At 44.1% G+C, this 27,234-nt stretch overlaps 1 protein-coding gene across 2 annotated transcripts in view; it reads left to right on the top strand.

Moving 5' to 3' along the window:
• fgl1b (fibrinogen like 1B) overlaps nt 1-27,234 on the top strand; it is a 40,379-nt gene continuing 13,145 nt past the window's right edge. Inside the window, exons 1-7 of one of the 2 annotated variants that reach the window (XM_031808517.1) lie at nt 1-2,816; nt 4,818-4,894; nt 5,108-5,244; nt 6,179-6,261; nt 16,783-16,942; nt 18,538-18,635; nt 27,022-27,110. In XM_031808517.1, the coding sequence (XP_031664377.1) occupies nt 4,835-4,894; nt 5,108-5,244; nt 6,179-6,261; nt 16,783-16,942; nt 18,538-18,635; nt 27,022-27,110 (627 nt within the window). In that variant the 5' untranslated portion in view covers nt 1-2,816; nt 4,818-4,834. The remainder of the gene's footprint in view (nt 2,817-4,817; nt 4,895-5,107; nt 5,245-6,178; nt 6,262-16,782; nt 16,943-18,537; nt 18,636-27,021; nt 27,111-27,234) is intronic. The other variant, XM_031808516.1, reaches the window with a different exon arrangement.

Raw genomic sequence — 27,234 nt, 5'->3', positions numbered from 1 at the left:
AGAACACTTCCATTTCAAATGTAGGATGATGCATCATGTTGTTTCCAGGACCAGACAGAGTGGTAGGATGATGCATCATGTTGTTTCCAGGACCAGACAGAGTGGTAGGATGATGCATCATGTTGTTTCCAGGACAAGACAGAGTGGTAGGATGATGCATCATGTTGTTTCCAGGACCAGACAGAGTGGTAGGATGATGCATCATGTGTTTCCAGGACCAGACAGAGTGGTAGGATGATGCATCATGTTGTTTCCAGGACCAGACAGAGTGGTAGGATGATGCATCATGTGTTTCCAGGACCAGACAGAGTGGTAGGATGATGCCTCATGTGTTTCCAGGACCAGACAGAGTGGTAGGATGATGCATCATGTGTTTCCAGGACCAGACAGAGTGGTAGGATGATGCATCATGTGTTTCCAGGACCAGACAGAGTGGTAGGATGATGCATCATGTTGTTTCCAGGAGCAGCCGGAGTTGTAGGATGATGCATCATGTTGTTTCCAGGACCAGACTGAGTAGTAGGATGATGCATCATGTGTTTTCAGGACCAGACAGAGTGGTAGGATGATGCATCATGTGTTTCCAGGACCAGACAGAGTGGTAGGATGATGCCTCATGTGTTTCCAGGACCAGACAGAGTGGTAGGATGATGCATCATGTGTTTCCAGGACCAGACAGAGTGGTAGGATGATGCCTCATGTGTTTCCAGGACCAGACAGAGTGGTAAGATGATGCATCATGTGTTTCCAGGACCAGACAGAGTGGTAGGATGATGCATCATGTGTTTCCAGGACCAGACAGAGTGGTAGGATGATGCATCATGTTGTTTCCAGGACCAGACAGAGTTGTAGGATGATGCATCATGTTGTTTCCAGGACCAGACTGAGTAGTAGGATGATGCATCATGTGTTTCCAGGACCAGACAGAGTGGTAGGATGATGCATCATGTGTTTCCAGGACCAGACAGAGTGGTAGGATGATGCCTCATGTGTTTCCAGGACCAGACAGAGTGGTAGGATGATGCATCATGTGTTTCCAGGACCAGACAGAGTGGTAGGATGATGCCTCATGTGTTTCCAGGACCAGACAGAGTGGTAGGATGATGCATCATGTGTTTCCAGGACCAGACAGAGTGGTAGGATGATGCATCATGTTGTTTCCAGAACCATACAGAGGAGAGTGGTAGGATGATGCATCATGTGTTTCCAGGACCATACTGAGGAGAGTGGTAGGATGATACATCATGTTGTTTCCAGGACCAGACTGAGGAGAGTGGTAGGATGATGCATCATGTTGTTTCCAGGACCAGACAGAGGAGAGTGGTAGGATGATGCATCATGTTGTTTCCAGGACCAGACAGAGGAGAGTGGTAGGATGATGTATCATGTGTTTCCCATTACCAGACTGAGGAGAGTGGTAGAATGATATATCATGCTGTTTCCAGGACCAGACTGAGTGGTAGGATGATGCACAATGTGTTTCCAGGACCAGACTGAGTGGTAGGATGATGCACAATGTGTTTCCAGGACCAGACTGAGTGGTAGGATGATGCATCATGTTGTTTCCAGGACCAGACTGAGTGGTAGGATGATGCATCATGTTGTTTCCAGGACCATACAGAGGAGAGTGGTAGGATGATGCATGATGTGTTTCCAGGACCATACTGAGGAGAGTGGTAGGATGATACATCATGTTGTTTCCAGGACCAGACTGAGGAGAGTGGTAGGATGATGCATCATGTTGTTTCCAGGACCAGACAGAGGAGAGTGGTAGGATGATGCATCATGTTTTTCCAGGACCAGACAGAGGAGAGTGGTAGGATGATTGATGCATCATGTTTTTCCAGGACCAGACTGAGAAGAGTGGTAGGATGATGCATCATGTTGTTTCCAGGACCAGACTGAGGAGAGTGGTAGGATGATACATCATGTTTTTCCAGGACCAGACTGAGTGGTAGGATGATAAATAATGTTGTTTCCAGGACCAGACTGAGGAGAGTGGTAGGATGATGCATCATGTTGTTTCCAGGACCAGACTGAGGAGAGTGGTAGGATGATACATCATGTTGTTTCCAGGACCAGACTGAGGAGAGTGGTAGGATGATGCATCATGTTGTTTCCAGGACCAGACAGAGGAGAGTGGTAGGATGATACATCATGTGTTTCCAGGACCAGACTGAGGAGAGTGGTAGGATGATGCATCATGTTGTTTCCAGGACCAGACTGAGGAGAGTGGTAGGATGATGCATCATGTTTTTCCAGGACCAGACTGAGGAGAGTGGTAGGATGATGCATCATGTTGTTTCCAGGACCAGACAGAGGAGAGTGGTAGGATGATGCATCATGTGTTTCCAGGACCATACTGAGGAGAGTGGTATGTGAAACATGTTGTTTCATGTGTCCCAAATGGTGTCCCAAATGGAACTCTATTCCCTACTTAGTGCACTCCGTTTGATCAAAGCGCTATGGGCCCTGGTCAAACGTACTACACCACATAAAAAATTGGGACAATCCTCAAATCTTCCCCACAGAGGAGCAGCCAGCCTCGACACAGGTGGTCGGTGGGGTCACTGATCTGAGATCAGCGTATCCACACCAACTCCCTACCTTGACCACCAGGGGGAGAAGGCAAACTGATCTTCCATCAGATTTCTTGCGTAACCCCATTCTTCTCTTTCTCTTAACGTGAACCATGCGGAACCAAGCAGACCGCGTCTGGGCTGATAAATCACCGATTTATCAGTATCTGAACACACTGCACCTAGACGACAGACCTTCTTCAACTCACCAACGGAAGAAACGCTGAAGAAGTTAAGGTAGGCTCTAGATATCCATGTTTCTGTTTTTATAAACTTTATGTTAAATGAGAAATATTAAACTATTTCATATATTCCATTCTATGTAATGTAGCCTAATATCAGTGTTACTTTTTAGCCTAGATACAGAGCATTCGGAAAGTATACAGACCCCTTGGCTTTTTCCACAGTTTGTTACCTCACAGCCTTATTTTAAAATGTATTACATAGTTTTTTTCAATCTACACACAATACCCCATAATGACAAAGCAAAAACTGAAATATCCCATTTACGTAAATATTCAGACCCTTTACTCAGTACTTTGTTGAAGCACCTTTGGCAGTGATTACAGCATGGATTCTTCTTGGGTCTGACGCTACAAGCTTGGCGCACCTGTATTTGGGGAGTTTCTCCCATTCTTCTGCAAGGCTGGAAGGGGAGCGTCGTTGCACAGCTGTTTTCAGGTCTCCCCAGAGATGCTCCATCGGGTTCAAGTCCAGACTCTGGCCGGGCCACTCAAGAACATTCAGAGACTTGTCCTGAAGCCAGTCCTGCGTTGTCTTGGCTGTGTGCTTAGGGCCATTGTCCTGTTGGAAGGTGAACCTTCCAGTTTTCATCAAGGATCTCTCTGTACTTTTCTCCGTTCGTCTTTCCCTCAATTCTGACAAGTCTCCCAGACCCTGCCGCTGAAAAACATCCCTACAGCATGACGCTGATCCACCATGCTTCACCGTAGGGATGGTGCCAGGTTTCCTCCAGACGTGACACTTATAATTCAGGCCAAAGACTTCAGTCATGGTTTCATGAGACCAGAGAATCTTGTATCTCTTGGTATTAGAGTCTTTAGGTTCCTTTTGGCAAACTCCAAGCGGGCTGTCATGTGTCTTTTACTAAGGAGTGGCTTTCGTCTGGGCACTTTACCATAAAGGCCTGATTGGCGGAGTGCTGCAGAGATGTTTGTCCTTCTGGAAGGTTCTCCCATCTCCACAGAGGAACTCTGGAGCTCTGTTAGAGTGACCATCGGGTTCTTGGTCATCTCCCTGACTGCTCAGTTTGGCCAGGCAGCCAGCTTTAGGAAGTCTTGGTGGTTCCAAACTTCTTCCATTTAAGAATGATGGAGGCCACTGTGTTCTTGGGGACCTTCAATGCTGCAGAAATGTGTTTCGGTACCCTTCCCCAGATCTGTGCCTCGACACAATCCTGTCTCGGAGCTCTACGGACAATTACTTCGACCTCATGGCCTGTTTTTTGCTCTGACATGCACTGTCAACTGTAAGACCTTATATAGACAGGTGCCTTTCCAAAAAATGTCCAATCAATTGAATTTACCACAGGTGGAAAAAACATCTCTATGATGATCAATGGAAACAGGATGCACCTGAGCTCAATGTAGAGTCTAATAGCAAAGGATCTGAATACTAATGTAAGAAGGGTATTTCTGTGGTAAAAACATCTCTATGATGATCAATGGAAACAGGATGCACCTGAGCTCAATGTAGAGTCTAATAGCAAAGGATCTGAATACTAGTGTAAGAAGGGTATTTCTGTGGTAAAAACATCTCTATGATGATCAATGGAAACAGGATGCACCTGAGCTCAATGTATAGTCTAATAGCAAAGGATCTGAATACTAGTGTAAGAAGGGTATTTCTGTGGTAAAAACATCTCTATGATGATCAATGGAAACAGGATGCACCTGAGCTCAATGTATAGTCTAATAGCAAAGGATCTGAATACTAGTGTAAGGTATTTCTGTTGTTTACTTTTTATACATTTTCGCTTATTCATTATGGGGTATTGTGTGATGAGGTAAAAACATTTATTTAATCCATTTTAGAATAAGGCGTAACAAAATGTGGAGAAAGTGAAGGGGTCTGAATACTTCCTGAATGCCCTGTACCTGCTACGTAGCCCAGTTGATAGATGAAATATACTTGGATTAGTTATTGGACGTGTCCTTTGCCTGCATATATTGAGTGAGTTTAGCCTTTCATATTCGTTATTATTTTATCTTGTTATAGACTTCTAACTGAAGATCATGTCTCTGATGCTACTGCTGGTGTTGGTGTGCCAAACCATGGCGTCACCTCGACTCTCAGTACGTACCAATCACTGTGGGGAGCATTCTACGCATACCATTCGCTGACTCTGTAGTCTTCCTTAGGCCCAGCTTCCTTTCAACAAGAAAGGGTGCTTTTGGGAAGCTTCTGTTTACTGCATACAAAGCCAATTTCTCTTTGGGGACACCATGAATTGATTTATTGATTGATTGAGTGAGTGATTGATTTAAATGTCCTCTATCTCCCACGAGGCATCAGACCCCTGTATTCTAGAACTAGAGGAGTTGAGACGTGATGTCCGTATTCTGGAGAACAAACTGTTGATCGGAGTGTGGCAGCTCAACCATGTCAAGACACACAGCTACATCATCACCCCCCCACTACCCAGGTGTAGCATGACACACTACTTCTCTGTAGCTTGTATTCTGTTGAATCTCCCTGAACATAACATTATGGAGTCTTCCCTTCTAATCAACCCTGACCCCAACCCTGCATCTGACCCTGACCCCAACCCTGACCCCAACCCTGCCTCTGACCCTGACCCCAACCCTGACCCCAACCCTGACCTCAACCCTGTCTCTGACCCCAACCCTGCCTCTGACCCCAACCCTGCCTCTGACCCCAACCCTGCCTCTGACCTCAACCCTGACCCCCGAACCTGACCCCAACCCTGCCTCTGACCCTAACCCCAATCCTGCCTCTGACACTGACCCCAATCCTGACCCCAATCCTGCCTCTGACCCCAACCCTGACCCCAACCCTGCCTCTGACCCTGACCCCAACCCTGACCCCAACCCTGCCTCTGACCCCAACCCTGACCCCAACCCTGCCTCCGACCTTAACCCCAATCCTGCCTCTGACCCTGACCCCAACCCTGCATCTGACCCTGACCCCAACCCTGACCCCAACCCTGCCTCTGACCCTGACCCCAACCCTGACCCCAACCCTTCCTCTGACCCTGACCCCAACCCTGACCTCAACCCTGACCCCGACCCTGACCCCAACCCTGCCTCTGACCCTGACCCCAACCCTGCCTCTGACCCTAACCCCAATCCTGCCTCTGACACTGACCCCAATCCTGACCCCAACCCTGCCTCTGACCCCAACCCTGACCCCAACCCTGCCTCTGACCCTGACCCCAACCCTGACCCCAACCCTGCCTCTGACCCTGACCCCGACCCTAACCCCAACCCTGCCTCTGACCCTGACCCTAACTCTAACCAGTATTTCAATCTTTCGGGGAGAATTGGATATGGAAAAAAGCTAATTTCCTTTGCTTTATGCATGAACAATAAAGTAATATTCTTCTTCTTCCTGACCAGTAACTCTACCTTCAACCTAACAGAGGAATACAGGACAGGAGCCTCTCTGCCTCCAGCAGGAAGCCTCATCGTACATGACAAAGGTGAGAGATTCATAGCCTTGTTTTGCCAACTCCTACAGTATAGTCATCATTGTCAATGACGAAGACAACACTTAAACTGATTTGGGATCAGGCTAAGAGGCTACATCCTCCGTTAGCTAACAGATCTGACCCACTGGCTTACAGCTGCGCTAGGGTCGGACAATGAGAAATGTGTTGTTCTCCGAATTGTCTAGCAGTCATTCAATATTCTCGGTGTAACGGTTGGGATAATGGGACAATTCGGAGTACAAAGCATTTCTCATCCCTCTATTGAGGTACGTTTTCCCGAGCCGTATGTTGTGCTGGCTCCGTGGTGTCCTAATCTACACAGGAAGCCTGTCTGACCCTAGTGCAGCTGTAAGCAAGCGGATCTGCTAGCTACATCCTCCGGGAACCTTTCAACATTGTCTACTGTATGGCTGTGTCACCAGTATCTTCTGAGAACACAATATGGACACAAGGAGACGCTACCAGGTGTAGAAAGAGTTGAACAGCTCTGTTCTGTTCCAGGCCACACTATTCTATAACACCTCATGACAACAGGAGGTGTAGAATCACCAAATCTATTCTTGTGTTTCTCATTCAAAACATTTCAGGCTATTTGTGTCTATTTCTATTTCAACTATTTCAGTTGACTTTATACAGTGGGGCAAAAAATTATTTAGTCAGCCACCAATTGTGCAAGTTCTCCCACTTAAAAAGATGAGAGGCCTGTAATTTTCATCATAGGTACACTTCAACTATGACAGACAAAAGGATAAAAAAAATCCTGAAAATCACATTGTAGGATTTTTAATGAATTTATTTGCAAATTATGGTGGAAAATAAGTATTTGGTCACCTAAAAACAAGCAAGATTTCTGGCTCTCATAGACCTTCTTTTTAAGAGGCTCCTCTGTCCTCCACTCGTTACCTGTATTAATGGCACCTGTTTGAACTTGTATCAGTATAAAAGACACCTGTCCACAACCTCCAACAGTCCAAATCTCAGACTGGCCAATAAAAATAAAAGATTAAGATGGATAAAAGAACACAGACACTGGACAGAGGAACTCTGACTAGAAGGCCAGCATCCTGGAGACGCCTCTTCACTGTTGATGTTTAGACTGGTGTTTTGTGGGTACTATTTAATGAAGCTGCCAGTTGAGGACTTGTGAGGCGTCTGTTTCTAAAACTAGACACTCTAATGTACTTGTCCTCTTGCTCAGTTGTGCACCGGGGCCTCCCACTCCTCTTTCCATTCTGGTTAGAGACAGTTTGCACTGTTCTGTGAAGGGAGTAGTACACAGCGTTGTACGAGATCTTCAGTTTCTTGTGATTTTCTTGCATGGAAAAGCCTTCATTTCTCAGAACAAGAAAAGACTGACGAGTTTCAGAAGAAAGGTCTTTGTTTCTGGCCATTTTGAGCCTGTAATCGAACCCACAAATGCTGATGCTCCAGATACTCAACTAATCTTTAAAAAGGCCCGTTTTATTGCTTCTTTAATCAAGACAACAGATTTCAGCTGTGCTAACATAATTGCAAAAGGGTTTTCTAATGATCAATGAGCCTTTTAATGATAAACTTGAATTAGCTAACGCAACGTACCATTGGAACACAGGAGTGATAATGGGCCTCTGTACTCCTATGTAGATATTCCATAAAAATAAAATCTGCCGTTTCCAGCTACAATAGTCATTTACAATACTAACAATGTCTACACTGTATTTCTGATCAATTCGATGTGATTTTAATGGACAAAGAAATAGATTTTCTTTCTAAAACAAGGACATTTATAAGTGATCCCAAACTTTTGAACGGTAGTGTACAGATACAATACAGGAACATGGACACAAGCATACTTTCATGTACACACCAGAGGAGGCTGGTGGAGGAGCTATAGGAGGATGTGCTCATTGTAAAAACTGGAATGGAATGAATGGAACGGCATCAAACACATCATTTATTCCATTCCAGCCATTACAATGAGCCTGTCCTCCTATAACTCCTCCCACCAGTCTCCTCTGCTCCTCTTGGAAACGTCTCTGTTTCTGGTAAAAGAGAATTTGAGAGTACCACATCCTGTTTTTGTCAATTTTGCTTGCCAAATTTCTACAACTTCTGCCAAATTTCTACATAGTTTGTTCTAAAAAAATATCTAATCAAATACGCTACCGGTCAAAAGTTTTAGAACACCTACTCATTCAAGGGTTTTTCTTTATTTTTACTATCTTTTTCATTGTAGAATAATAGTGAAGACATCAAAACTATGAAATAACACATATGGAATCATGTAGTAACCAATAAAGTGTTAAACAAATCAAATTATATTTCATTTGATGTCGCGCTTGTCTCTGATCCACCTCTACGCATACGCCACCATTCTGTATACTTCTGGCCCTTCTTTGAACACTGTGTTAACAAACCTCCAGACGAGCTTCAATGCCATACAATACTCCATACATGGCCTCCAGCTGCTCTTAAATGCAAGTAAAACTAAATACATGCTATTCAACCAATCACTGCCGCACCTGCTCGCCCGTCCAGCATCACTACTCTGGACGGTTCTGACTTAGAATATGTGGACAACTACAAATACCTAGGTGTCTGGTTAGACTGTAAACTCTCCTTCCAGACTCACATCAAACATCTCCAATCCAAAGTTAAATCTAGGATTGGCTTCCTATTTCGCAACAAAGCATCCTTCACTCATGCTGCCAAACATACCATCGTAAAACTGACCATCCTACCGATCCTCGACTTCGGCAATGTCATTTACAAAATAGCCTCCAATACCCTACTCAACAAATTGGATGCAATCTATCACAGTGCCATCCGTTTTGTCACCAAAGCCCCATATACTACCCACTACTGCGACCTGTACGCTCTCGTTGGCTGGCCCTCGCTTCGTACTCATCGCCAAACCCACTGGCTCCAGGTCATCTACAAGACCCTGCTAGGTAAAGTCCCCCTTATCTCAGCTCGCTGGTCACCATAGCAGCACCCACCTGTAGCACGCGCTCCAGCAGGTATATCTCTCTGGTCACCCCCAAAACCATTTCTTCCTTTGGCCGCCTCTCCTTCCAGTTCTCTGCTGCCAATGACTGGAACGAACTACAAAAATCTCTGAAACTGGAAACACTTATCTCCCTTACTAGCTTTAAGCACCAGCTGTCAGAGCAGCTCACAGATCACTGCACCTGTACATAGCCCATCTATAATTTAGCCCAAACAACTACCCCTTCCCCTACTGTATTTATTTATTTATTTTGCTCCTTTGCACCCCATTATTTTTATCTCTACTTTGCACATTCTTCAACTGCAAATATACCATTCCAGTGTTTTACTTGCTATATTGTATTTACTTCGTCACCATGTCCTTTTTTTTGCCTTTACCTCCCTTATCTCACCTCATTTGCTCACATCGTATATAGACTTATTTTTCTACTGTATTATTGACTGTATGTTTGTTTTACTCCATGTGTAACTCTGTGTCGTTTTATCTGTCGAACTGCTTTGCTTTATCTTGGCCAGGTCGCAATTGTAAATGAGAACTTGTTCTCAACTTGCCTACCTGGTCAAATAAAGGTGTTCTCAACTAGCCTACCTGGTTAAATAAAGGTGTTCTCAACCAGCCTACCTGGTTAAATAAAGGTGAAATAAATAAATAAATACAAACGTTCGTGATGAACTCAACTGGTGAGCCTCTTTATCAGCTGGTTCCATGGACACACTGATTTCAATGTCCTTCGCCAAGGTCAGATTACTTTCAGTTAACAGTCTCTTTTGTGTAGCTTCACTCCGTAGCCCACATTCTAGTCTGTCTCTAATGATGTCATTTAGAACACCATTAAACTCACAGTGATCTGATAGTTTCTTTAATGCAGCATCAAACATTGTCCCTGATTCTCCCTCTTCCTGATGTCTCCTGTGGAGCCTGAACCTTTCAGCATTAACTAGTGGTTCTGGTGAAAAATATCCTTTAAGTTTCTCCACAATATCCCCGTACGTCGTATTGACACACAATTGGCCCAGCGTCGTCCGGGTTAGGGAGGGTTTGGCCGGTAAGGGAAATCCTTGTCTCATCGCGCACCAGCGACTCCCGTCAGGTGCACGGTGTTTCCTCTGACACATTGGTGCGGCTGGCTTCCGGGTTGGATGGCACCTGTTCTTTCTGGCTGTGGCAGGCTGCCTAGTAAATTACATTTATTTCGCCCCAATACACAAAAAAAAATGTGGGCACAATGTGGTCCTCATCAATGTCATTTACAAGAACAAAATATTTAAACCGTTCTGGATATGAGCTCCACTGCTCAATAGTTTCATCAATCTGTCCGATGTTTCCAACAATTACAGCTCCTGATTCTCACTCGCTTCAATAGTTTCCTCAGTCACGTGATCTTCATTCACTTCAGTATGGTCCTCAACCAGATCAATAGTTTCCTCAGTCACGTGATCTTCATTCACTTCAGTATGGTCCTCAACCAGATCAATATGTTCCTCAGTCACGTGATCTTCATTCACTTCAGTATGGTCCTCAACCAGATCAATAGTTTCCTCAGTCACGTGATCTTCATTCACTTCAGTATTGTCCTCAACCACAGCAATATGTTCCTCAGTCACGTGATCTTCATTCACCTCAGTATGGTCCTCAACCAGATCAATATGTTCCTCAGTCACGTGATCTTCATTCACTTCAGTATGGTCCTCAACCAGATCAATAGTTTCCTCAGTCACGTGATCTTCATTCACTTCAGTATTGTCCTCAACCACAGCAATATGTTCCTCAGTCATGTGATCTTCATTCACTTCAGTATGGTCCTCAACCAGATCAATAGTTTCCTCAGTCACGTGATCTTCATTCACTTCAGTATGGTCCTCAACCAGATCAATAGTTTCCTCAGTCACGTGATCTTCATTCACTTCAGTATGGTCCTCAACCAGATCAGTAGTTTCCTCAGTCACGTGATCTTCATTCACTTCAGTATGGTCCTCAACCAGATCAATAGTTTCCTCAGTCACGTGATCTTCATTCACTTCAGTATGGTCCTCAACCAGATCAATAGTTTCCTCAGTCACGTGATCTTCATTCACTTCAGTATGGTCCTCAACCAGATCAATAGTTTCCTCAGTCACGTGATCTTCATTCACTTCAGTATGGTCCTCAACCACAGCAATATGTTCCTCAGTCACGTGATCTTCATTCACTTCAGTATGGTCCTCAACCAGATCAATAGTTTCCTCAATCACGTGATCTTCATTCACTTCAGTATGGTCCTCAACCACAGCAATATGTTCCTCAGTCACGTGATCTTCATTCACTTCACTCATTGACGTTTCCCCCTCAAGTTCGCTCATTTAGCAGTTTTTAATTCCAAAGTTCGTCCTCACAGTTGAATAAATGTCCTTTCTGTTAATCGCTGTTTTTATTGGTTCCTTTTTAATCACGTTATTTTCCCGCTCCGACGTTTGTCTCGAGTCTTTTTCTGCCGTCCATGACGATGTTAACTCTCTCTGTCTTAGCTAGCTCGGCTATGTACTTGCCTCTGCTAGCAATACACTGTGCTAACATTAGCCTAGACTGGACCACAGAAAATAACCGTTTTAAACAGTTGAAGAAAATGACTTCTTCCAGACAGAATAGTTCCTGTAGATTCAGACCTACTCATCTTCCAGACAGAATAGTTCCTGTAGATTCAGACTTACTCATCTTCCAGACAGAATAGTTCCTGTAGATTCAGACTTACTCATCTTCCAGACAGAATAGTTCCTGTAGATTCAGACCTACTCATCTTCCAGACAGAATAGTTCCTGTAGATTCAGACTTACTCATCTTCCAGATAGAATAGTTCCTGTAGATTCAGACCTACTCATCTTCCAGACAGAATAGTTCCTGTAGATTCAGACCTACTCATCTTCCAGACAGAATAGTTCCTGTAGATTCAGACTTACTCATCTTCCAGACAGAATAGTTCCTGTAGATTCAGACTTACTCATCTTCCAGACAGAATAGTTCCTGTAGATTCAGACCTACTCATCTTCCAGACAGAATAGTTCCTGTAGATTCAGACTTACTCATCTTCCAGATAGAATAGTTCCTGTAGATTCAGACCTACTCATCTTCCAGACAGAATAGTTCCTGTAGATTCAGACTTACTCATCTTCCAGACAGAATAGTTCCTGTAGATTCAGACCTACTCATCTTCCAGACAGAATAGTTCCTGTAGATTCAGACCTACTCATCTTCCAGACAGAATAGTTCCTGTAGATTCAGACCTACTCATCTTCCAGACAGAATAGTTCCTGTAGATTCAGACCTACTCATCTTCCAGACAGAATAGTTCCTGTAGATTCAGACCTACTCATCTTCCAGACAGAATAGTTCCTGTAGATTCAGACCTACTCATCTTCCAGACAGAATAGTTCCTGTAGATTCAGACCTACTCATCTTCCAGACAGAATAGTTCCTGTAGATTCAGACCTACTCATCTTCCAGACAGAATAGTTCCTGTAGATTCAGACTTACTCATCTTCCAGACAGAATAGTTCCTGTAGATTCAGACCTACTCATCTTCCAGACAGAATAGTTCCTGTAGATTCAGACCTACTCATCTTCCAGACAGAATAGTTCCTGTAGATTCAGACTTACTCATCTTCCAGACAGATTAGTTCCTGTAGATTCAGACTTACTCATCTTCCAGACAGAATAGTTCCTGTAGATTCAGACCTACTCATCTTCCAGACAGAATAGTTCCTGTAGATTCAGACCTACTCATCTTCCAGACAGAATAGTTCCTGTAGATTCAGACTTACTCATCTTCCAGACAGAATAGTTCCTGTAGATTCAGACCTACTCATCTTCCAGACAGAATAGTTCCTGTAGATTCAGACCTACTCATCTTCCAGACAGAATAGTTCCTGTAGATTCAGACTTACTCATCTTCCAGACAGAATAGTTCCTGTAGATTCAGACTTACTCATCTTCCAGACAGAATAGTTCCTGTAGATTCAGACCTACTCATCTTCCAGACAGAATAGTTCCTGTAGATTCAGACCTACTCATCTTCCAGACAGAATAGTTCCTGTAGATTCAGACTTACTCATCTTCCAGACAGAATAGTTCCTGTAGATTCAGACTTACTCATCTTCCAGACAGAATAGTTCCTGTAGATTCAGACCTACTCATCTTCCAGACAGAATAGTTCCTGTAGATTCAGACTTACTCATCTTCCAGACAGAATAGTTCCTGTAGATTCAGACCTACTCATCTTCCAGACAGAATAGTTCCTGTAGATTCAGACCTACTCATCTTCCAGACAGAATAGTTCCTGTAGATTCAGACCTACTCATCTTCCAGACAGAATAGTTCCTGTAGATTCAGACCTACTCATCTTCCAGACAGAATAGTTCCTGTAGATTCAGACTTACTCATCTTCCAGACAGAATAGTTCCTGTAGATTCAGACCTACTCATCTTCCAGACAGAATAGTTCCTGTAGATTCAGACTTACTCATCTTCCAGACAGAATAGTTCCTGTAGATTCAGACCTACTCATCTTCCAGACAGAATAGTTCCTGTAGATTCAGACCTACTCATCTTCCAGACAGAATAGTTCCTGTAGATTCAGACCTACTCATCTTCCAGACAGAATAGTTCCTGTAGATTCAGACCTACTCATCTTCCAGACAGAATAGTTCCTGTAGATTCAGACTTACTCATCTTCCAGACAGAATAGTTCCTGTAGATTCAGACTTACTCATCTTCCAGACAGAATAGTTCCTGTAGATTCAGACCTACTCATCTTCCAGACAGAATAGTTCCTGTAGATTCAGACTTACTCATCTTCCAGACAGAATAGTTCCTGTAGATTCAGACCTACTCATCTTCCAGACAGAATAGTTCCTGTAGATTCAGACTTACTCATCTTCCAGACAGAATAGTTCCTGTAGATTCAGACCTACTCATCTTCCAGACAGAATAGTTCCTGTAGATTCAGACTTACTCATCTTCCAGACAGAATAGTTCCTGTAGATTCAGACCTACTCATCTTCCAGACAGAATAGTTCCTGTAGATTCAGACCTACTCATCTTCCAGACAGAATAGTTCCTGTAGATTCAGACCTACTCATCTTCCAGACAGAATAGTTCCTGTAGATTCAGACTTACTCATCTTCCAGACAGAATAGTTCCTGTAGATTCAGACTTACTCATCTTCCAGACAGAATAGTTCCTGTAGATTCAGACCTACTCATCTTCCAGACAGAATAGTTCCTGTAGATTCAGACTTACTCATCTTCCAGACAGAATAGTTCCTGTAGATTCAGACCTACTCATCTTCCAGACAGAATAGTTCCTGTAGATTCAGACTTACTCATCTTCCAGACAGAATAGTTCCTGTAGATTCAGACCTACTCATCTTCCAGACAGAATAGTTCCTGTAGATTCAGACTTACTCATCTTCCAGACAGAATAGTTCCTGTAGATTCAGACCTACTCATCTTCCAGACAGAATAGTTCCTGTAGATTCAGACCTACTCATCTTCCAGACAGAATAGTTCCTGTAGATTCAGACCTACTCATCTTCCAGACAGAATAGTTCCTGTAGATTCAGACCTACTCATCTTCCAGATAGAATAGTTCCTGTAGATTCAGACTTACTCATCTTCCAGACAGAATAGTTCCTGTAGATTCAGACCTACTCATCTTCCAGACAGAATAGTTCCTGTAGATTCAGACCTACTCATCTTCCAGACAGAATAGTTCCTGTAGATTCAGACCTACTCATCTTCCAGACAGAATAGTTCCTGTAGATTCAGACTTACTCATCTTCCAGACAGAATAGTTCCTGTAGATTCAGACCTACTCATCTTCCAGACAGAATAGTTCCTGTAGATTCAGACCTACTCATCTTCCAGACAGAATAGTTCCTGTAGATTCAGACCTACTCATCTTCCAGACAGAATAGTTCCTGTAGATTCAGACCTACTCATCTTCCAGATAGAATAGTTCCTGTAGATTCAGACTTACTCATCTTCCAGACAGAATAGTTCCTGTAGATTCAGACCTACTCATCTTCCAGACAGAATAGTTCCTGTAGATTCAGACTTACTCATCTTCCAGACAGAATAGTTCCTGTAGATTCAGACCTACTCATCTTCCAGACAGAATAGTTCCTGTAGATTCAGACCTACTCATCTTCCAGACAGAATAGTTTCTGTAGATTCAGACTTACTCATCTTCAATTCAATAACGATGAGACGGGAGACAGGAATCAGTTCAACCATTTATCTGGAATGTGATCACCTCAACACATATACAAACCCCCATGATGCTCTGCAGCACAAGCCCAATATACAACAAATACTTAAATAAATATGTGAATGGCCACTAAACAAAACTCATAGAGGAATTTAAATGTTCGGTTTTTGAAAGTAGGGTCATGGGACAGGGTCAGAAAGGTCAGTTACATAAGGTCCATTATAACACAGTGAAGTAGGGCCATGGGACAGGGTCAGAAAGGTCAGTATGTTTGATACCTGGTTACAGAGGTGACATTAACAAGCATCGGGTCCATTATAACACAGTGAAGTAGAGGTGGGAGCTAAAAGCAGACATGGACAGTGAGACGGTGTGAGGAGGTCAGGTGTCAAACACTAGATCAGGACAGGTAGAAATGGCAGGGCTGGAAATAGACAGAGACACATTCTGATCATGGCTCAGACCTGACCTGAGACACCCAAACAGAAGATATTATAGAAAAGTCATGTCCAATAGGCTATATGCTATTGTAGCGACCCGCACAGACAGCTGTGTGTTATGTGTTAGGCTATTAGTTGGTTGTGTTGTACTTATCAGTACCCAGTGTTCACGGGGTCTGACATGCCAATCAACCTGCTATCTGCCAATCACGGGAATGCCTGGAATGTTCTGATGCTGGGCATCCTGGCGGTTGGCGGAGTGGCGTGGAGGGGGGTTGGGCAGGGGGATGGAGCATTGGAAGTTAAGACCAGGTTTAACCTTTGTTCTCTCTCTTACGTCTGGCCTTCAAAAGAGAAAGTCACGGTTGGTTTGTGGGGTATCTTTCATTTATTTGGCGTGGGCTACAGCCAAACAGTAGCCTGTGTATAGCTGGGTTAATTAACCGTCAATTCGTAAACTCAATTCTCTGTCTGGACAATTGTTCCTTTATGATCTAGTCAGGTCATTACACTATATTCTATTCTACTGTATTTTAGTCAATACCACTCCGACATTGCTCATTCTAATACTTATGTATTTCTTAATTCCATTCTTTCATTTTTAGATTCATGTTTATTGTGGTATGTTGTTAGGTATTACTGCACTGTTGGAGATAGGAACACAAGCATTTCACCTGCAATAACATCTGCTAAATACCTGTATGTGACCAATAAAATGTGATTTTATTTGTTTAAATAATATAATATATTTTTTATGGTAATTGAGTGTTACACCTTTTCAATAAAATGTGCCTTCATAGTAAGTTGTGATAATATCTCTGCGTGTGTCACCTCTCACCTCCAGACTGCTCTGAGCTGTATGACAGACAGAGGCCAGACTCCGGGTTTTACCGGATCAGACCTAGAGTGGATCAGGAGCCGGTCCTAGTCTTCTGTGACATGGAAGATGGAGGGGGATGGACTGTTATACAGCGACGAAGACATGGCAGGGTTGACTTCAACAGGTGTGTGTGTGTGTGTGTGCGATCTTTGGAAAGCTGACCTGTTTAACCTCTGCAATCAGCTAGTAGTTTATCACATCAGCACTGTGGCATCCAGCTGCTGTTTCAAATCAAATTGTATTAGTCCTCCTCCTTTCCCTGTAGTCCACAATCATCTCCTTTGTTTTGATCACATCAGCATAGTGATGCAAGGGGAAGCAGCAAGTGGGAGACTTTAACCAGTGAATGTTCTCTCCTCCATAGAGACTGAACCAGTGCATGTTCTCTCCTCCATAGAGACTGAACCAGTGAATGTTCTCTCCTCCATAGAGACTGAACCAGTGAATGTTCTCTCCTCCATAGAGACCGAACCAGTGAATGTTCTCTCCTCCATAGAGACTGAACCAGTGCATGTTCTCTCCTCCATAGAGACTGAACCAGTGAATGTTCTCTCCTCCATAGAGACTGAACCAGTGCATGTTCTCTCCTCAAGTAGAGACTGAACCAGTGCATGTTCTCTCCTCCATAGAGACCAAACCAGTGAATGTTCTCTCCTCCATAGAGACTGAACCAGTGCATGTTCTCTCCTCCATAGAGACTGAACCAGTGAATGTTCTCTCCTCCATAGAGACTTTAACCAGTGCATGTTCTCTCCTCCATAGAGACTGAACCAGTGAATGTTCTCTCCTCAAGTAGAGACTGAACCAGTGAATGTTCTCTCCTCCATAGAGACTGAACCAGTGAATGTTCTCTCCTCCATAGAGACTGAACCTGTGAAGGTTCTCTCCTCCATAGAGACCGGACCTGTGAATGTTCTTTCCTCCATAGACTGAACCAGTGAATGTTCTCTCCTCCATAGAGACCAGTGAATGTTCTCTCCTCCATAGAGACCAGTGAATGTTCTCTCCTCCATAGAGACTGAACCAGTGAATGTTCTCTCCTCCATAGAGACTGAACCAGTGCATGTTCTCTCCCCCATAGAGGCTGAACCAGTGAATGTTCTAGACTGACCCAGTGAATGTTCTCTCCTCCATAGAGACTGAACCAGTGAATGTTCTCTCCTCCATAGAGACTGACCCAGTGAATGTTCTCTCCTCCGTAGAGACTGAACCAGTGAATGTTCTAGACTGACCCAGTGAATGTTCTCTCCTCCATAGAGACTGAACCAGTGAATGTTCTCTCCTCCATAGAGACTGACCCAGTGAATGTTCTAGACTGAACATGTGAATGTTCTCTCCTCCATAGAGACTGAACCAGTGCATTTTCTAGACTGACCCAGTGAATGTTCTAGACTGAACCAGTGCATGTTCTCTCCTCCATAGAGACTGAACCAGTGAATGTTCTAGACTGAACCAGTGAATGTTCTAGACTGACCCAGTGAATGTTCTCTCCTCCATAGAGACTGAACCACTGAATGTTCTAGACTGAACCAGTGAATGTTCTAGACTGACCCAGTGAATGTTCTCTCCTCCATAGAGACTAACCCAGTGAATATTCTAGACTGACCCAGTGAATGTTCTCTCCTCCATAGAGACTGAACCAGTGAATGTTCTCTCCTCCATAGAGACTGACCCAGTGAATGTTCTAGATTGACCCAGTGAATGCTCTCTCCTCCATAGAGACTGGGTGGACTACAGAGACGGGTTTGGAGACTTTAAGCTGTGGAACGATGAATTCTGGCTGGGCAATGAACACATCCATTCTCTGGTGAAGGAAGGTAAGATCTGGGGCCATATGTAGGCTGTCAACCCTAACACAATGAGAGGCTTGATACATATGGCCCCAGAACACATTCACTCTCTGGTTTTAGTGCGGCAGATAGCCTAACGGTTAAGGGCCAGTAAGAGCCGTTAAGGGCCATTAAAAGCCAGTAAGAGCCGGTAAGAGCCGGTAAGGGCCGGTAAGAGCCGGTAAGGGCCATTAAAAGCCAGCAAGGGCCAGTAAGAGCCGGTAAGGGCCAGTAAGAGCCGGTAAGGGCCGGTAAGAGCCGGTAAGGGCCGGTACGGGCCAGTAAGGACCGGTAAGAGCCGGTAAGGGCCGGTAAGGGATGGTAAGAGCCGGTAAGGGCCAGTAAGGGCCAGTAAGGCCAGTAAGCGCCGGTAAGAGCTGGTAAGGGCCAGTAAGGGCCAGTAAGGGCCAGTAAGGGCCAGTAAGGCCAGTAAGGGCCAGTAAGGGGCGGCAGGGTAGCCTAGTGGTTAGAGCTGTTGGACTAGTAACCGGAAGGTTGCAAGTTCAAACGCCAGAGCTGACAAGGTACAAATCTGTCGTTCTGCCCCTGAACAGGCAGTTAACCCAATGTTCCTAGGCCGTCATTGAAAATAAGAATTTGTTCTTAACTGACTTGCCTAGTTAAATAAAGGTAAAACAAAACAAACAAAGGGATGCTAAGAGCTGGTAAGGGCCGGTAAGGGCCGGTAAGGGCCAGTAAGGACCGGTAAGGGCCGGTAAGGACCGGTAAGGGACGGTAAGGGACGGTAAGGGACAGTAACGGACAGTAAGAGCCAGTAAGGGACAGTAAGAGCCAGTAAGGGACAGTAAGGGACAGTAAGGGACAGTAAGAGACAGTAAGGGACAGTAAGGGACAGTAAGAGCCAGTAAGGGACAGTAAGGGACAGTAAGGACCAATAAGATCCAGTAAGGGACAGTAAGAGACAGTAAGAGCCAGTAAGGGAAACAGTAAGAGACAGTAAGAGCAAGTAAGGGACAGTAAGGGACAGTAAGAGCCAGTAAGGGACAGTAAGAGACAGTAAGGACCAGTAAGAGGCAGGAAGGGACAGTAAGAGCCAGTGAGGGACAGTAAGGGCCAGTAAGAGCCAGTAAGGGACAGTAAGAGTCAGTAACAGACAGTAAGAACCAGTAAGGGACAGTAAGGGACAGTAAGGGACAGTAAGAGCCAGTAAGGACCAGTAAGGGACAGTAAGAGCCAGTAAGAGCCAGTAAGGGACAGTAAGGACCAGTAAGAGGCAGGAAGGGACAGTAAGAGCCAGTGAGGGACAGTAAGGGACAGTAAGAGTCAGTAAGGGACAGTAAGAGTCAGTAACAGACAGTAAGAACCAGTAAGGGACAGTAAGGGACAGTAAGAGCCAGTAAGGACCAGTAAGGGACAGTAAGAGCCAGTAAGGGACAGTAAGGGACAGTAAGGACCAGTAAGGGACAGTAAGGGACAGTAAGGGACAGTAAGAGCCAGTAAGGGCCAGTAAGAGCCAGTAAGGGCCAGTAAGAGCCAGTAAGAGACAGTAAGGGACAGTAAGAGACAGTAAGAGCCAGTAAGGGACAGTAAGAGACATTAAGAGCCAGTAAGGGACAGTAAGGGACAGTAAGAGACAGTAAGGGACAGTAAGGACCAGTAAGAGCCAGGAAGGGACAGTAAGAGCCAGTAAGAGCCAGTAAGGGACAGTAAGGGACAGTAAGAGCCAGTAAGGGACAGTAAGAGCCAGTAAGGACCAGTAAGGGACAGTAAGAGCCAGTAAGAGCCAGTAAGGGACAGTAAGAGACAGTAAGAGCCGGTAAGGGACAGTAAGGGACAGTAAGAGCCAGTAAGGGACAGTAAGAGACAGTAAGAGCCAGTAAGGGACAGTAAGGACCAGTAAGAGCCAGGAAGGGACAGTAAGAGCCAGTAAGAGCCAGTAAGGGACAGTAAGGGACAGTAAGAGCCAGTAAGGACCAGTAAGGGACAGTAAGAGCCAGTAAGAGCCAGTAAGGGACAGTAAGGACCAGTAAGAGGCAGGAAGGGACAGTAAGAGCCAGTGAGGGACAGTAAGGGACAGTAAGAGTCAGTAAGGGACAGTAAGAGTCAGTAACAGACAGTAAGAACCAGTAAGGGACAGTAAGGGACAGTAAGAGCCAGTAAGGACCAGTAAGGGACAGTAAGAGCCAGTAAGGGACAGTAAGGGACAGTAAGGACCAGTAAGGGACAGTAAGGGACAGTAAGGGACAGTAAGAGCCAGTAAGGGCCAGTAAGAGCCAGTAAGGGCCAGTAAGAGCCAGTAAGAGACAGTAAGGGACAGTAAGAGACAGTAAGAGCCAGTAAGGGACAGTAAGAGACATTAAGAGCCAGTAAGGGACAGTAAGGGACAGTAAGAGACAGTAAGGGACAGTAAGGACCAGTAAGAGCCAGGAAGGGACAGTAAGAGCCAGTAAGAGCCAGTAAGGGACAGTAAGGGACAGTAAGAGCCAGTAAGGGACAGTAAGAGCCAGTAAGGACCAGTAAGGGACAGTAAGAGACAGTAAGAGCCAGTAAGGGACAGTAAGAGACAGTAAGAGCCGGTAAGGGACAGTAAGGGACAGTAAGAGCCAGTAAGGGACAGTAAGAGACAGTAAGAGCCAGTAAGGGACAGTAAGGACCAGTAAGAGCCAGGAAGGGACAGTAAGAGCCAGTAAGAGCCAGTAAGGGACAGTAAGGGACAGTAAGAGCCAGTAAGGACCAGTAAGGGACAGTAAGAGCCAGTAAGGGACAGTAAGAGACAGTAAGGGACAGTAAGGACCAGTAAGAGGCAGGAAGGGACAGTAAGAGCCAGTGAGGGACAGTAAGGGACAGTAAGAGCCAGTAAGGGACAGTAAGAGTCAGTAACAGACAGTAAGAACCAGTAAGGGACAGTAAGGGACAGTAAGAGCCAGTAAGGACAGTAAGAGCCAGTAAGGACCAGTAAGGGACAGTAAGAGCCAGTAAGAGCCAGTAAGGGACAGTAAGGGACAGTAAGGACCAGTAAGGGACAGTAAGGGACAGTAAGGGACAGTAAGAGCCAGTAAGGGCCAGTAAGAGCCAGTAAGGGCCAGTAAGAGCCAGTAAGAGACAGTAAGGGACAGTAAGAGACAGTAAGAGCCAGTAAGGGACAGTAAGAGACATTAAGAGCCAGTAAGGGACAGTAAGGGACAGTAAGAGACAGTAAGGGACAGTAAGAGACAGTAAGAGCCAGTAAGGGACAGTAAGGACCAGTAAGAGCCAGGAAGGGACAGTAAGAGCCAGTAAGAGCCAGTAAGGGACAGTAAGGGACAGTAAGAGCCAGTAAGGGACAGTAAGAGCCAGTAAGGACCAGTAAGGGACAGTAAGAGCCAGTAAGAGCCAGTAAGGGACAGTAAGAGACAGTAAGAGCCGGTAAGGGACAGTAAGGGACAGTAAGAGCCAGTAAGGGACAGTAAGAGACAGTAAGAGCCAGTAAGGGACAGTAAGGACCAGTAAGAGCCAGGAAGGGACAGTAAGAGCCAGTAAGAGCCAGTAAGGGACAGTAAGGGACAGTAAGAGCCAGTAAGGGACAGTAAGAGTCAGTAAGGGACAGTAAGGACCAGTAAGGGACAGTAAGGGACAGTAAGGGACAGTAAGGGACAGTAAGAGCCAGTAAGAGCCAGTAAGGGACAGTAAGGACCAGTAAGGGACAGTAAGGGACAGTAAGAGCCAGTAAGGGCCAGTAAGGGCCAGTAAGAGCCAGTAAGAGCCAGTAAGAGCCAGTAAGAGACAGTAAGAGCCAGTAAGGGCCAGTAAGAGCCAGTAAGGGCCAGTAAGGGACAGTAAGGGCCAGTAAGAGCCAGTAAGAGCCAGTAAGGGCCAGTAAGGGACAGTAAGGGCCAGTAAGAGCCAGTAAGAGCCAGTAAGGGACAGTAAGGGACAGTAAGAGCCAGTTAGAGCCAGTAAGGGACAGTAAGGGACAGTAAGAGCCAGTAAGGGCCAGTAAGGGACAGTAAGAGCCAGTAAGGGACAGTAAGGACCAGTAAGGACCAGTAAGAGACAGTAAGGGACAGTAAGGGCCGGTAAGGGCCAGTAAGCGAAGGTTCACTGGTTTGAACCCCTGAGCCATCAAGGTGGAAAAATCTGCCGTTCTGCCCTTAAGCAAGGCAATTAACTCTCAAGCTGATGGCAATGATTAAGGCAGTCACCCCATACTGCTCTGATTCAGAGGGGTTAAATGCAGACACATTTCAGTTGAATGCATTCAGATGTGCAACTGAATTAGGTGTCCCCCTTCCCTTTCCCTCTAGAAGGGGAGAGAAGTTCACTCAACAAGAGATTACTTACAGTAACAGCCATGACTCAGACCTCCATCAACAGCAAAGTCCCCAGACAGTGATCACATGTGAGAGTGCTGATCTGGATCACATCTCTCTAGCCCTAATAAACACTGGATCACAAGATAATTGAACAGGCTACTGATTGTTGTGTGTTTTTTTGTGTGTGAGTAATAATGTGTGTATGTATGTTTTAATAGTGTGTGTCTGTGTGTAATAATGTGTGTATGTGTGTACAGTGGTTCCTACTTTAAAAGTTCCGAGGTTATACCGCGGGACTTAGAGGTAACTACAAACCTCAGATTTCCCACTTCCTGGTTGGATTTTTTCTCAGGTTTTCGCCTGCCATATGAGTTCTGTTATACTCACAGACATCATTAAAACAGTTTTAGAAACTTCAGAGCGTTTCCTATCCAACACTACTAATAATATGCATGTATTAGCAACTGGGACTGAGTAGCAGGCAGTTTACTCTGGGCACCTTATTCATCCAAGCTACTCAATACTGCCCCCAGCCATAAGAAGTTAGAGGTACCCAGCATCACGGCTTCATTGCTCCAGACCACCACCAGGGGGAGGTAGAGCACTCATTATGCATTTGGGTCCCAAGGTTTTGATATGACTAATCATATAGAGTGACTCCAATGACGAATTTGACTTCGTCGCTGGTGATTTTCGTCAGCAAATATGTCTGACAAAAACATTACGGTGGAAGCAAATGTAAGTAATTCTAACGTTTTTTAGCTTTATTTTACTAGGCAAGTCAGTTAAGAACAAATTCTTATTTTCAATGACGGCCTGGGAACAGTGGGTTAACTGCCTGTTCAGGGGCAGAATGACAGATTTTTACCTTGTCCGCTCAGGGATTCGAGCTTGCAACCTTTCGGTTACTAGTCCAACACTCTAACCACTAGGCTACCCTGCCACCCCGTCATAATGAATCATTCAAAAAATTTACAATTGAGAGGAATATGTTAGTTAATGTAGAGACAAACGATTGTGCATATTTTTTTGTCATAAAGTTAACTTACAAAAACCGCTATTTAGCAAGTTGTTTTCCAGTCATATCCAATACCAGGTGTATCAAACTCCATTCTTTGAATGGTGCTGTGTCTGCATGTATGTATTACAATTATACACTTCAACAGTGTTTACCACTCCTGCTCCTGGGACATCAATGACTTCACATTGTAACTATGCAATAGACTAGAAACATGATTTAAGTAAAGGCTGATTTGTCATTCATATATACAGAATAAAAAACAGTAAGCTACACTTCCTATGCATATCTAACTCCCTTCATCTGCATTAATCTGAGGAGGTTCTCCCAGCCATGTAGACGATTGAATACAGGGTAGCTAAGTATATTTGTCACCAGAGCAGTTTAGAGCATTTTACTATTTGCCTGTGAAAAACTAGACCTTCATATAAACTTGCTATACTGAATTCTTGACTCACAACCGAAGGTGCTGCCATATCCTGCCAGCACTCCCACAAGCGAGCCACTCAGGTGGAGAATGACATGTGGAAGAGGGCGAGGAATGAGATGGGAGTAACAATCCAGGCTATTTGCTCACAGACCGGCATAATAATGTAATGAAACAAGCAGGGAGCAGGTTTAGAACCCTCAACATTCTAGTCCATCCAGCATGCTGTGCCAAAATGTATTAATTGGGGTTGGGACTGAATGTGGCAGAAAACACTTTATCTATTGGAATCTTTAACATGTGGACAGGGGAGAAAGTATTATCATTAGTATTTCACCAGGGTAGCAGGATGGGCTATTAGCTAAACAATAGACTATTCAACCTTTACTAAAGAATTGTCTAATAGCTGAGCTAGGTGTGACCCCCCCCTCCCCAACTTGAGCTAGGTGTGAACCCCTCCCCCCAACTTGAGCTAGGTGTGACCCCCCCCTCCCCAACTTGAGCTAGGTGTGAACCCCCCTCCCCAACTTGAGCTAGGTGTGACCCCCCCCCCTCCCCAACTTAGCTGTAGGCCTACCGTAGGCAACATGAGTCTCACTAGTGGTGAGTAATGTGCTGTTAAAAGTGGGGTAGGTCTTATTTATTTAAAGAGCATATTGAAGTTAGAAACAATATGATTTGAAGCAAAAGCCTACAACTATTTTAGCACCCTTTCACTCTGCTCTGAGACAAGCATGGGGACTGGTCTTGATAAATCAATGGGGACTGGTCTTGATAAATTAATGAGATTTTTATTTTCACTGAATCTCCGTTTGGGTATTGGTTCGACTAGAATTTGAAAATCAGGGTGCAGAAATGTTATGCTCTTAGTGTAACCCTTAATTACCTAGGCACGTCAGTTAAGAACAAATTCTTATTTACAAGGACAGCCTATTCCTTCCCCCCCCATCTGGAAATTGAACCCAGGTCTACCGTGTCCCCGCATGCTCTCCCTTATGTAAGGAATTAGGCATTTTCCCATGTTTACTACAGTATGTACTGTAGTCTATGTTTACCTGTCAGATTGCACAGTAGCCTAATAAACAAATGTAGGTGGCTTATATCTTCAAGATGCTTCAAATGCTTTATTATCCAAATGTAAAAGCATATACTGAACAGTACTGTATTTCTTCATCAGCATCTTTATGCTTCGTTAATAAAATAATGATAAAAATACTCTTTCAAAATGTAGATGTTGGTTTAGTTATGGATCCATAATGAATTACTATGGGAAGAAATATCACTGATTTACAGAAATATTGGAACAAAGTTGTCTAATGAAGGTAAACAATTTAGAATCCTCCAATCCTCTTCTGCTGTAGCCTACTCCCGACCATCACGTTGTACAGCGCCATATTTTCCATTCCATCCTAACGGAAACCCTGAGGATTTCGTTTTTCTCGGGAATAAAAACACCATAATATTAATCAAATGAATTAAGCCAAGTTTCTTAAAATCAGTCCCATATACTATGTTATTTCAAAACAGGTTTTATATTCTCTGGTAATGCCAATATGGGAGACTATCAAATGCTTCTCAAAGATGCCCTTTGGTGGTCAAACTAGCACTAACTAGCATTAATGGTAAAAATGGCCGACAATTAAAAAAGGTGCTGAATGCTGCAGAAGCACACAAGGTGCAGTATGGCGCAACTTTTAAAGGAGGAACCACTGTGTGTGTGTGTAATAGTGTGTGTGTGTGTGTGTGTAATAATGTGTATGTGTGTGTGTAATAATGTGTGTGTGTAATAATGTGTGTCTGTGTGTGTGTGTTTAATAGTGTGTGTGTGTGTAATAGTGTGTGTGTGTGTAATAACGTGTATGTGTGTGTGTGTGTGTGTAAAAATATGCGTGTGTAATATGTGTGTGTGTGTGTGTGTGTAATAGTGTGTGTGTGTAATAGTGTGTGTGTGTGTAATAACGTGTGTGTGTGTGTGTAAAATATGTGTGTGTGTGTGTGTGTAATATATGTGTGTGTGTGTGTAATATATATGTGTGTGTGTGTAATATATGTGTGTGTGTGTGTAATAACTTGTATGTGTAATAGTGTGTGTGTAATAGTGTGTGTGTGTGTGTGTAATAATATGTGTGTGTGTGTAATATATGTGTGTGTGTGTGTAATATATGTGTGTGTGTGTGTAATATGTGTGTGTGTGTGTGTGTGTGTAATATGTGTGTGTGTAATATGTGTGTGTGTAATATGTGTGTGTGTAATGTGTGTGTGTGTGTGTAATAATGTGTGTGTGTGTGTGTGTAATAATGTTTGTGTGTGTGTGTGTGTATTATGTGTGTGTGTGTGTGTGTAATAATGTGTGTGTGTAATAGTGTCTGTGTAATATGTGTGTGTGTGTGTAATAATGTTTGTGTGTGTGTGTAATATGTGTGTGTGTGTGTGTGTGTGTAATATGTGTGTGTGTAATATGTGTGTGTGTAATATGTGTGTATGTGTGTAATAATGTTTGTGTGTGTGTGTAATAATGTATGTGTGTGTGTATTATGTGTGTGTGTGTGTGTGTAATAATGTTTAATAATGTGTGTGTAATAATGTGTGTGTGTGTGTGTGTAATATGTATGTATGTGTATGTGTGTGTAATGTGTGTGTGTGTGTGTGTAATGTGTATGTATGTGTGGGTTTGAGGTGAGAACCTGGTGAAGATAGATCTGATGGACTGGAGCGGAGCCAAGACTCATACCTACTACCAGAACTTCAGGATCACAGATGAGAAGGTAATACACTGTGTATAGTCTGGGGGAGGGGAAGGTAAGACACTGAGTATAGTCTGGGGGAGGGGAAGGTAAGACACTCAGAACACTGTGTATAGTCTGGGGGAGGAGAAGGTAAGACACTGTG

Source organism: Oncorhynchus kisutch, linkage group LG28 (genome assembly GCF_002021735.2).
Source record: "Oncorhynchus kisutch isolate 150728-3 linkage group LG28, Okis_V2, whole genome shotgun sequence".
Classification (NCBI taxonomy): domain Eukaryota; kingdom Metazoa; phylum Chordata; class Actinopteri; order Salmoniformes; family Salmonidae; genus Oncorhynchus; species Oncorhynchus kisutch.
This window is presented reverse-complemented; position numbering and strand designations above follow the sequence as displayed.